At 44.8% G+C, this 13,246-nt stretch overlaps 1 protein-coding gene across 1 annotated transcript in view; it reads right to left on the minus strand.

Annotated features, from left to right (window-relative positions):
- Positions 1–7,900: 7,900 nt before the first annotated feature.
- The window catches only part of LOC132829004 (procathepsin L-like), a 38,904-nt gene continuing 33,558 nt past the window's right edge, over positions 7,901–13,246 (minus strand). Inside the window, exons 7-8 of the mRNA XM_060846264.1 lie at positions 13,096–13,201; positions 7,901–8,560 (exon numbers count right to left, since the gene is read on the minus strand). Coding sequence (XP_060702247.1) covers positions 8,461–8,560; positions 13,096–13,201 — 206 coding nt within the window. The 3' untranslated portion in view covers positions 7,901–8,460. The remainder of the gene's footprint in view (positions 8,561–13,095; positions 13,202–13,246) is intronic.

Here is a 13,246-nt window from a genome sequence, read left to right on the forward strand (position 1 = left end):
CCACCCTGTGTGTAACTTCCACCCTGTGTATAACTCCCAACCTGTGTATAACCCACACCCTGTCTGTAACACCCACCCTGTGTATAACCCCTACCCTGTGTGTAACTCCCACCCTGTGTATAACTCCCACCCTGTGTATAACACCCACCCTATGTATAACTCCCACCTTGTGTATAACAATTACCCTTTGTGTCTAACTCCTATCCTGTTTGTAACACCCACCCTGACTATAACTCCTGCCCTGTGTGTAACTCCCACCCTCTGTGTACAACTCCCACCGTGTGTGTAACTCCCACCCTGTGTATAACTCCTAACCTATGAATAACTCCCACCCTGTGTATAAACCCAACCTGTGTGTAAAATCCACCGTCTGTGTATAACTCCCACCCTGTGAATAACTCCTATCCTCTGTGTAACACCCATCCTCTGTGTAACTGCCACACTATCTGTAACACACACCCTGCGTATAACTCCCAACCTGTGTGTAACTCCCACACTATGTGTAACTCCCACACTGTGTGTATAACACCCACCCTGTGTATACCTCCCACCGTGTGTAACAGCCACCCTCTGTGTATAACTCCCACCCTCTGTGCAACACCCACCCTCTGTGTATAACTCCCAACCTGTATGTAACTCCCACCCTGTGTATAATTCCCACCCTGTGTAACACCCAACTTGTGTGTAACATCCACCCTGTGTGACTTCCACACTGTCTGTAACACCCAGCCTGTGTATAACTCCCGCCCTCTGTGCAACACCCACCCTCTGTGTATAACTCCCACCTTGTGTATAATTCCCACCCTGTGTATAACTCCCACACTGTGTATTACACCCACCCTTTGTGTAACTCCCACCCTGTGTATAACTCACACCCTGTGTGTAACACCTACCCTGTGTATAACCTCCACGCTGTGTGTAACACCCTCCCTTTGGGTATAACCCCCACCCAGTGTGTAAAACCTACCCTGTGTCTAACTCCCACTCTATGTGTAACACCCACCCTGTGTATAGCTCCCACCCTGTGTGTAACACCCACCCTTTCTGTATAACTCCCACCCTGTGTATAACACCCACCCTGTGTATAACTCCTACCCTGTGTATAACACCCACCCTGTGTATAACTCCCACCCTGTGTATAACTCCCACCCTGTGTGTAACACTCACACTGTGTATAACTCCCACCCTGTGTGTAACACCCACCCTGTGTATAACTCCCACCCTGTGTATAACTCCCACCCTGTGTGTAACACCCACCCTGTGTATAACTCCCACCCTGTGTATAACCCCTGCCCTGTGTGTACCACCCATGGGCTTTGCTGCACTGACCTTGTCGACAGTCTTTGTGCTGGAAACCCACAGCAGTATTTGCTCCCGATGAGTAGTCAGTAACACCTGATGATTGAATTCAGTAATGGTGAAAGTGTAGACAAACAGGAATCTATATCAAACTACAAAGTGTGAATAAATGAAGAAGGGAGGTGTCAGGGTTATGCTATAACTTGGTCATGATGCAGTTATTGTTCATGCCAACAGCCAGCATGTTTACCCGACCAATGGCGTTATTATCCCCCAAATTCCCAATAATCAACCTCCCGCTGGGTACCACTGATCAGAAATTGAATTGACTTTTTTAAAATATAAATGCAGTGCCTGTAAAACCAGGTCAGAGAGTAGGAATCCTTCAACAAATTATTCACGTTCTGACTCCCAGAGCCAGTCCAAGAGGCACAGTCAGGATTGTAATGGTCTGCCCCTGGCCTGGACCAATACAGCTCTAACACACCCAATAATATGTAGACTGCTTGATTGAGACCCTCCCATCACCACCAACAGTCAGTGGTAGCAGTATGTCCCATCTTCAAGATGAACTGCAGTAATTCCCCAAGGCTCTGTCTACAACACCTTCAAAACCTGCAGTGTCTACCACCAAGAAGGGCAGCAGATACATGGGGTCATGATGCAAGTTCAACACCAAAGCACACACCAGCCTGACTTGGAACAGCGGGTCAAAATGCCAGTACCACCTTTGTAACAATGCACACACGCATACAACATAGACACACACACACACACAACAGTAGCCTACTCTGACCATGTCCAGTGATATTAAGTGTGGGCAATAAATGTTGACCTTTCCAGTAGCACTCACATCCCATGAATGAAGATAGAAATACAATTCCATCCATAAGACCTTAAGACATAGGAGCAGAAATTAGGCCATTTGACCCATCGAGTATGCTCCACCATTCAATCATGGCTGATAGGTTTCTCAACTTCATTTTCCCACTTTCTCCCCATCACCTTTGATCCTGGTATCTATCTTCATCTTAAATATACTCAATGACCTGGCCTCTGTGACAGTGAATGCCATCGATTCCCCACTCTGAAGAGGTTTCTCCTTATCTCTGTTGTGAAAGGTCTACCCTTTACTCTAAGGCTGTGCCCTCATGTCCTCGTTTCTCCTGCCAATGGGAACATCTTCCAAAATCCACTCTGTCCAGGCCATTCAGTATTCTGCAAGTTTCAATCAGATCCTCCAACCCTTCTAAACACCATTAAGTGTAGTCTCAGAGTTGTCAAACATTTCTCATATGTTAAGCTGTTCATTCCTGGGACCATTCTCGGGAACCTCCTGTTGTCCTGCTCCAGTGCCAGTACATCCTTCCTCAGGTATGGGGCCCAAAAGTGCTCACAATACTCGAAATGTGGTCTGACCAGACCCTTATAAAACCTCAGAGATACATCCTTGCTTTTATATTCTAGTCCTCTTGGGATGAATGACAATATTGTATATGCCTTCCTAACTAACGATGCAACCTGCAAGTGTATTTTAAGAGAATCCTGGACTAGGACTCCCAATTCCCTTTGCATTTCAGACTTCTGAATTTTTTTCCTCATTTAGAAAATAGTCTGTGTCTCTATTCTTCCTAGAAAAGTGCATGACCTTACACTTTCCTACGTTGTACTTCACTGACATCAGTGGTAGGGAAGCTACTGGAGAAGGTACTAATGGACAGGATATATAGCCATTTGGAAGAATATGGGCTTATCAGTGATAAGCAGCATGGTTTCGTGCAGGGAAGGTCATATCTTATAAACACAGTAAAATTCTTTGAGGAGGTGACAAAGTTGATTGATGAAGGAAGGGATGTAGGTGTCATATACATGGACTTTAGTAAGGCATTTGATAAGGTTCTCCAAAGTAGGCCGATGAAGAAGATGAAGTTGTATGGGGTCGAGGGTGTTCTAGCTAGATGGATAGAGAACTAGTTGGGTGACAGGAGACAGAGAGTGTAGTGGAAGGGAGGTTCTCAAAATGGAGATCTGTGACCAGTGGTGTCCCACCTGGGACCACTATTGTTTGTGATATGGAGGAAGGTTTAGGTTGCCTCATTAGCAAGTTTGCAGATGACACTAAGATTGGTGGAGTAGCACATAGTGAGGGATACTGTCAGAGAATACAGCAGAATATAGAGAGATTGGAGAGTTGGGTAGAGAAATGGCAGATGGAGTTCAATACGGACAAATGCGAGATGGTGCATTTTGGAAGATCCAATTCAAGAGTAAATGGAAAGGCCCTGGGGAAAATTGATGTACAGAGAGATCTATGTGTTCAGGTCCATTGTTCCCTGAAGGTGGCAAAACAGGTCAGTAGAGTGGTCAAGACGGCGTATGGCATACTTTCCTTCATCAGACAGGGTACTGAGTACAAGAGTTGGCAGGACATGTTACAGTTGTATAATACTTTGGTTCAACCACATTTGGAAAACTGCATACAGTTCTGGTCGCCACATTACCAAAAGGATGTAGATGCTTTGAAGAGGGTGCAGAGGAGGTTCACCAGGATGTTGCCTGGTATGAAGGACGCTAGCTATGAGGAGAGATTGAGTAGATTATTTTCATTAGTGAGATGAAGGTTGATGGGGGAACCTGATTGAGGTCTACAACATCATGAGAGGTATAGACAGGGTGGATGGAAAGAAGCTTTCTCCCCAGGGTGGGGGACTCAATTACTAGGGGTCACAAGTTCAAAGTGAGAGGGGAAAGGTTGATGGGAGCTTTACGCAGAGGGTGGTGGGTGCCTGGAATGCATTGCCCACGGATGTGGTCGGGGTGGGAACGTTATTGTCATTTAAGATGTATCTAGACAGATACATGAAAGGGCAGGGAGCAGAGGGATACAGGAAATAGGCAACAGGTTTAAATCGAGGATCTGGATTGGCACAGGCTTGGAGGGCCGAAGGGCCTGTTCCTGTGCTGTAATGTTCTTTGTTCATCTGTCACTTCTTTGCCCTTTCGCCTTCCCTGTCTAAATCTTTCTCATCTTCCGCCTGGGAACCCTCCAACCACAAGGTATGAATTCAGATTTCTCCAGTTTCCTCATTTCCCCTCCCCCCACCTTGTCTCAGTCGGTTCCCTCAACTCAGCACCGCCCTCCTAACCTGCAATCCTCTTCCTGACCTCTCCGCCCCCACCCCACTCCGGCCTATCACCCTCACCTTGACCTCCTTCCACCTATCCCACCTCCATCGCCCCTCCCCCTAGTCCCTCCTCCCTACCTTTCATCTTAGCCTGCTTGGCTCTCTCTCTCTTATTCCTGATGAAGGGCTTATGCTCGAAACGTCGAATTCTCTATTCCTGAGATGCTGCCTGGCCTGCTGTGCTTTGACCAGCAACACATTTGCAGCTAAATCTTTCTGCAGCCTCCTCACCTCCTTGATGCCACCTGTCCCTCCACATATCTTTGGTATCATTCTGGCAAACTTAGCCAGAATGCCCTCGGTTTCTTCGTCTAGATTGTTAATGTATAAAGTGAGAAGTCGTGATTCCCAACACTGATCCTTACGGAACACCACTAGTCACCAGCCGCCATCCACAGCCTTCTATAGCAAAGTATTCCATGGATTCCCCACTCTCTGGTTGAAGACGTTTCTCATTATCACTGCTCTAAAAGGTCTTCCCTTCACTCTGACGCTGTGCCCTTGGGTCCTAGTCTCTCCTGCCAATAGTAACATCTTCCCAAAAAGAGCCCTTTTATCCCCACTCCCTGCTTTCTGGCAGACAGCCAAGCTTCTATTCATGCTAGCACCTTGCCTCTAACACCATGGGCCCTGAACTTACCCAGCGGCCTCCTGGTGCAACACCTTCTCAAAGGCCTTCTGGAAGTCCAGGTAGATAACAAGCATTGGCTCGCCTTGGTCTAACCTGTCCATTACATCCTCAAAGAATTCTAGCAGATTTGTCAGGCATGACCTGCCCTTCATGAAGCCATCCTGACTTCACCCTGTTTTACCATACACTTCCAAGTATTTAGAAATCTCATCCTTCACAACGGATTCCAAAATCTTTCCAATGGCTGAGGTCAGGACAATCGGAATGTAACTTCCCGTCTTTTACCTTACTCCATTCTTAAGCGGAGGGTTACAATAGCAGTTTTCCAGTCCTTTAGAACCCTCCCTGACCCCACCCATACCTGAAAAATCACTACTAAAGCTTCCATTATCTCTTCGGTATATTTTTGAAATTAAAAAAACGATTTATCAGAATGATCCAGGCCAAAGACGGCTGTAAACACAAGTTATAGAAATGCACATCACCCTGAATTTAGGTCAAAGGTCACAAAACACCAGGTTATGGTCCAACAGGTTTATTTGAAATCACAAGCGATCAGAGCTCAGCTCCTTTGTCAGGTGAGGTGTTTAGACTGTTTTAAATGGACTCCAATCGAGCAGTTTAAGTGAGAAAACAATGTGATAGGGTACACAGAGAGACAGCAGAACTGGTTCAGGCTGAAATCAGGAAAGGGTTTTTTCTAAGAATGACTATGTCTATCCCTAAAAGGTTGTGATTGCTAAATTAATGATATTGTCCCAGATGGAGATTTTGGTAGTAGCTTATTTACATCACAAGGTATCTCAGAGACCTCACAAGGTGAGAGCAGGGCAGGAGGCACCTTCATAACATCACAAAAACTCTTTCAAGTTATTGGAAAATCATACATTTATTGTTATTTCTAAACATGAAGTAAAAGATTTGGTGCAGAGGCCTGGAAAGTAAATAATGCCTTTTATCATGCTAGGTTCAGAATTTGGCGGAGGCTGATTGACTTAATTAGGATGAGAACATCTCTTTGGTGTTCTGAACACCAGAACCACATGCTAACAGCAGCAATTAACCCGACCTTACCCATCTATGATGCTGGTCTGTGGATACCACACTCAGGAACATTAATAGGACTACCAATTCAAACAGGAGGGTGGGGAGTACACTCCTGACCAGCAGGACAGTGTACTGGGTTTGAAGTGATTAACTCGAGTCCCTGTTCAATTCTCCCACTAGGAACATTGAAACCGGAGCAGTCTCCCCGACAGACTTGCTGGAAAGTGACGGTGTCCATCTCTGAACTTAACAAGAGACAATGCAATATTGAAAAGCAGTTCCAGCGTAGAGAGAGTTAACAGCAGTGAAGTTATGTTGGCACAACTGGGCCTGTGGGCGTGGCTTTCTTCTGGAACGGTTATGCTCAGTGAAGCTGGAATTCCCCCACTGCTGCTGTTTCCCTGGAGCTCCCTTCACACAGCAGCCAGTTTATACAAACACAAGGTGAAAAAGGGACTGGACCCTTTCCTCCGGAGTTTTAATTAGTGATGAAAAAGTACAGGATGGCTTATGCCAGGCCCAGCACCAGGCACATCAGGCTGATGTGAAAATGAGCTGCCAACCTGGTGGAGGAACAACATGGGGCTCCCTTCATTCAAACTGTGGAAGCAGTGTACAATAGACAGAGCTCAGCAAACCCACAACCAATGGATCAGATCTGAACTCGGCAATCCTGCCACATCCAATTGTCAACGGTGGGGGACAATTAATTAAGAGGTGCTGTGGCTTCACCAGATCCCTCTTCAGGTATGCCCCAGGCTCTCAGCATGCCCTCCTGCACTCCCCATTGATCCCCTGGCTTGATGGTAATGGTTAGTAAAGAAATGAGTGCAATATAAAGTCAAGCATGGGACATGGCCACCATTAGACTGGCTTTTTCAAATTCCAGATCTTTTCTAGAATTCACTCCTTTGGTGGAATTCAAACTCACACCAGAACATGCTCTGGTTTTAATTTCCAGTAACAGCAACAGCACTTTCTGCGACAGTGCAGCATTATCTCAGTATCACACAAGACTGAAAGGCTGAATGTTTTTGTCTAAGTTATGGGCAGCACAGCTCGAAACATCGATTCTCCTGCTCCTCGGATGTTGCCTGACCTGCTGTGCTTTTCCAGCACCACCCTCTCGACTCTGATCTCCAGTAGCTGCAGTCCATTTTCCACAGTGGTATCGTGGTTAGCCTTTGGTGACTGTCTGTGTGGAGTTTACACATTCTCCCTGTGTCTGCGTGGGTTCCCTCCCACACAGGTTAGGTATAAAGGCTATGCTAAAATGTCCATAGTATCCAGGGATGTGCAGGCTAGATGGATTAACCATGGGAAATGCAACATTACAGGGATAGGGTAAGGGGGTGATCCCAGGTGGGATGCTCTTTGGGAGGGTCAGTGTGTGACTCGATGGGCCAAATGGTCTCCTTCCACACGAGAGATTCTATGAAATCTCTGGCTGGGGACCCGAAACCATGACCTCCTGACTCAGAGGAGAGAAGCTCTACCAACTGAGTCAACAATAAAAGCAATGAAGTGGGTTTCCTCCGGGTGTTCCGGTTTCCTCCCACAATCCAAAAATGTGCAGGTTAGGTGAATGGGCCATGCTAAACTGCCCATAGTGTTAGGTAAAGGGGTAAATGTAGGGGAATGGGTCTGGGTGGGTTGTGCTTCGGAGTGTCTGTGTGGACTTGTTGGGCCTGTTTCCACACTAAGTAATCTAATCTAAGAAATTAACCAAAGCAGTCAGTTATTGGAAATCATACATTTATTGTTTTTTTATAAACATGAAGTAGATACTGTGCAGATACCTGGAGAGTAGATGTTGCCTTTCATCAACACTAGATTCAGAATTTGGCAGATGCTGATTGACTCAATTAAAATGAGAACATCTCTTTGGTGTTCTGAGCACCAGAACCACATGCTAACAGCAGCAATGAACCCGGCCTTGCCCATCTATAATGCTGGTGTCCGGATGCCACACTCAGAAACGTTAATAGGACTGCCCATCCCAAACAGAAGGGAGAGGAGTGTGGTCCTGACCAGCAGGACAGTGTGCTGGGTTTGTAGTGGTCAACCATAGTCCCTGACTGACAAACCCTGTTCAGCAATCAATACCCATCAGAATGTTCAATTCGCCCACTCCGACCATTTACAAATGCAATCTCGGGTCACACTATTTTTAGATTTGTAGTAACACAGGAAATGACAGGCTGACATTCTGATTAAAACTGTAAAACCAAGTGAAAAGATAAAATGAAGATTAGAAATCTTTGGCCTCCGAAGCCTCCACATTCTCTCCGAATGACTTTAAACCTGTGGATACACGGCGTGGGTTGCAATCCCACAGTTATTTTCCCTATTTCTGGACATTAAAATGTAGCCTTCATTTCCCCATTCAACACCATAGCTGTAAAACATTTAAAAATAAAATAAGAATTAATTGTGCAATCATACAGCGTGTGATTGAGATTGTGAAATGTAAATAATGCTAAAGTGCAACATTGTATTTTTCTGTTTTATTCCTCCTACATCCTCTTGCCACTCTCAGCTGAGAACAACCTGGTATAGATTCTCTCATGTCTGTCTGTATATCTCCTCTGCATTGATACAAGATCAGGCTGTTTGCTTTGCCATAACTGAAGAGGTCTATGACTCTCGGATTCTAAATCAAAATCCACATTTTTCTTCCCCCTAACCAGGATTCCAAGACATTTAGCAACCACCTTCCTCAAATCAGCAAATTTGGCCAGGAACTACATTCTAATGACCTCAAATGATATTCAGCATGCAACAGCGTGCTTTAACTCATCCTTTTCCAGTAAGTCAAATATTAAATCTTTGTCGGTCTCAATCCTTCTTTTCTTCCATAATCTTCAGGTTGTTAAAGATCACATTTAGATCATTCTATCAGCACTGCCCAATTTACTCCAACTCCTTTACCAAGTCATATCATTACACTCACCAGTTGAAGTCACACAGGTTTCATAGAGTCAGAGATATACAGCAAAGAAACATGCTGACCAGATAACCTAAATTAATCTAGTCCCATTTGCCAGCATTTGGCCCATATCCCTCTAAACCCTATTTATAAACAGCATCTGGATGGGTATATACTGTATATTGTAATTGTACCAGCCTCCATCACTTCCTCTGATAGTTAGTTCCATACATGCACCAGCCTGTGTATGAAAAAGTTGCTTCTTTGATCCCTTTTAAATCTTCCTCCTCTCACCTTAAACCTATGCCCTTACGTTTTGGACTCACCCTCCCCTTGTCTATTTACCCTATCCATGTCCCTCCTGCTTTTTCAACCTCCAAGATTAAACTCTGACCCTTAGCCCTCAGCCTCCGACACTCCAGGGAAAACAGCCCCAGCCTATTCAGCCTCTCCCTACAGCTCAAAGCATCCAATCCTGGCAATTCCCTTTCAGTCTTTTCTGAACCCCTTCAAGTCTCACAACATCCTTCCTATAGCGGGAAGACCAGAATTGCACACAATATTCCAAAAGTGGCCTAATCAATGTCCTGTACAGCCGCAACATGACCTCCCAACTCCTCAATGCACTGACCAATAAAGGCAAGCCTTTATCTATCCCCTCTACCTGCGACTCCACTTTCAAGGAACTATGAACCTGCACTCCAAGGTCTCTTTGTTCAGCAATACTCCCCAGGACCTCACCACTAAGTGTGTAAGTCCTGCCTGATTTCCCTTCCCCAAAAGCAGCACCTCATATTTATCAGAATTAAATTTTGATCTTGATCTCTTACCTCCAATCAAACAGCTCCTTTCTCATCTCCAAATGGCTTATGAACAAAATTGTTCAAAAGCAACACAGGACAAAAAAAACACAATTAATAAATGCCTGCATTTTGTTTCTCCTGGTTACCCTGGGATATTAATTCTTAAAAAAAACTCAAGGACAGTCTGGTGAGAGTTAACAACTTGATGCATAGTATGAGCTGACAGCCAGCTTTCAAAACCAACAGATAAGGACGCTAATCAGGTGAAGAGAATTAAAGTAACAATTTGGAATGATGCTGGATGCAAAAGGGAAATTGAGGCAAAATTACCTATAAGTAATCAACTACTTTTTTCCCCCAGGAACAAAAGGAAATATTGTTGATGAATTTGCTTTCAGATGTGCAATGTGCTGTTTTGATTTGAGATACAGTTCTTATACAGTCTGTAATTCTTGAATGGGTTGTTTGTCCATTGCTATATCCAGGAGTATGTTTCGGCTCAAATGCAGCACTAACACCAGAAGGGAAGGTCAGTCCAAATAGCCTATTTTGGTGCATCACTCCTTGTAGTATATCACCGAAACATCAGTTTGAAGTTGTCCCTTCTTTTAAATGAAGACGACCAGTAAGTAATGAGCCTAGCTTCCATGGTATTGCTGATGAAACTGAATTATACTTCATCACTATCATTTTGCTCTTAATTTGCTCATCAAACCTGAAGTTACAGATGAGCAAAAACTCTCTCAATGCTTTGTCAGAATTTAAAACTTACCCAAGACTCAGCTGTCTAAAATGGATTACTGGTTCCGGTTTTGTCAATATTCATTACACCCAGTGGTCTGTACTCCCTCAAGCACTGAATTTCACAATGTAGGCTTTCTCTACAATTCTTCAATGGTTCCAGCTCTCTCTGATCCTCTGAGCTCTCCTTGTACAATGCCCCAACACTCCCTGTCTCTCTTCTTTCTGCCACTGGCTCTCCCTTTCTGCAGGTCTCCCACCCCAGCTCTCTTTCAGCTTTTTATGATGTCAAACACCTTTACTATGTCCTTATCCTTTTTGCAGCCCTCTCTCCCCTGCTCGAACCTTCAAATGTAAATATCTTAGCCTCACACTTCCTCTCTCCAAATTCTTCTCCGTCTTAAGTAAACTCTCCTCCAATACCATCCAATGACCTTATGGAAGGTTATAAAATCATGAAAGACATGGATAGGATAAATAGCCAAGGTCTTTTCCCCAAGGCAGCAGAATCCAGGACTACAGGGCATAGGTTTAAGGTGAGAGGAGAAAGATTCAGAAGAGACCAAAGGGGCAACTTATTCATGCAGAGGGTGGTGCGTGTGTGGAATGAGCTGCCAGAGGAAGTGGTGGAGGCTGGTAAAATTACATCATTTAAAAGGCATCTGGATAGGTATATGAAAAGGAAGGGTTTGGAGGGATGTGGTAGACAGGACTAGATCTGTTATGAGTATCTAGTTCAGCAAGGAGGTGTTAGATTGAAGGGTCTGTTTCCATGTTGTACATCTTTATACCATCAAAACTGAACTGATTCATCAAGGGTTCAGTTCCCTTAACTAACGTCCAATTCCACTTCTGTCATACAGTTTAATAAATTAAAAATGTGACAAGAAATTACTGATGTTGGTTTTACAAACTCAGTATCCTGCAGGCAAGAAATTTTCAGCATGACTTTTCTGAAGTGGCATCAATATTCAAGAGGACCTTTTATTAAGCCAACGCATCATTTTTAGTTTTATTGTTCACGGTCACATTTTCCTTATTCCCTTTATAGGTAAGTACGACCTTTTTATTCTCATCAAGCTGAAGGACACCTGCCTGTTGGCGGGGTGGAGGGGCTGCAAAGGTGGTTTGAAGGTAATGTCACTGTCCTGATAATTCAAACCGTCAGGCTCATGTCTTGTACAAATGCAATCAAATCTCACTACAGCAGGGTGTGACATTCTAATTCACACAGCTATAAAGATGTATAGCATGGAAACAGACCCTTCAGTCCAACCCATCCATACTGACCAGATATCCCAACCAAATCTAGTCCCACCTGCCAGCACCCAGCCCACATCCCTCCAAATTCTTCCTATTTATATACCCATCCACATGTCTTTTAAATGCTGGAATTGCACTAGTCTCCACCACTTCCTCTGGCAGCTCATTCCATACGCACACCACCCTCTGTATGAAAATGTTGCCCCTTAGGTCCCTGTTATATCCCTAAACCTATGTCCTCAAGTTCTGGACTCCCCCAACCCAGGGAAATTACTTTGTCTATTTATCCTATCCATGCTCCTCATAATTTTGTAAACCTCTATAAGGTCACCCCTCAGCCTCCGACACTCCAGGGAAAACAGCCCCAGCCTGTTCAGCCTCTCCCTGTAGCTCAAATCCTCCAACCCTGGCAACATCCTTGTAAATTTTTTCTTGAACTCTTTCAAGTTTCACAACATCTTTCAGATAGGAATTCAATTAAAACTAAAAGCCATCCCTAACGACCATTGTTGTTTTGGAATGGAATCCTTGCTTGGTCCACCCACTGCAATGTGATTGACCCTCAACTGCCCTCTGAAATGGCTTAGAGAGAGATTAGGGATGGGCAAATGCCAGCCTTGCCAGTGATGCCATGGAAGTATTAGATCAGAAGAACCTTGTCACCTTGCACCCAAAAGTCAGGCATTCCCCAGTGGGCAGCATGGTGGCACAGTGGTTAGCACTGCTGCCTCACAGCACCAGAGACCCGGGTTCAATTCCCGACTCAGGCGACTGACTGTGTGGAGTTTGCACATTCTCCCCATGGGTTTCCTTCGGGTGCTCCGCTTTCCTCCCACAATCCAAAAAATGTGCAGGTCAGGTGAATTGGCCACGCTAAATTGCCCGTAGTATTCGGTGTAGGGTGGGTGCGTTTTGGCGGGTTGGTGTGGACTTGTTGGGCCGAAGGGCCTGTTTCCACACTGTAAGTAATCTAATCTAAATACAGGACAGATTTGCTCAAACTTTCCACCTTCCACAGTCTGATGTTGTGGCACTCCCAGAACAGCCCTGAATGAGTGCTCCTATTTCCCAAGTCGACCAGCAATCTCAACAAGATAGTCACATTTCCCTTCACTACTTATACGTACAATAAAAACCCTGCGGCTCACACTGATGAAAGATTTTAAAAGCATTAAGGAGGAGGTGAAGACAGCGTACCTGTTTTTAACAATCCAGTACTTTGAACCAAATTTTCTTCCATATCCAACGACCAGAACAGCATGACTCATAACAAAGGGCTCGCAACTGGGTTCATAGTAAACACCTGGGGAGCAGTACAATGCAAACGACAATAAGCTGTCAGTTACAA

The sequence above is a fragment of the Hemiscyllium ocellatum genome, chromosome 28 (assembly GCF_020745735.1).
Source record: "Hemiscyllium ocellatum isolate sHemOce1 chromosome 28, sHemOce1.pat.X.cur, whole genome shotgun sequence".
Taxonomy (NCBI): Eukaryota; Metazoa; Chordata; class Chondrichthyes; order Orectolobiformes; family Hemiscylliidae; genus Hemiscyllium; species Hemiscyllium ocellatum.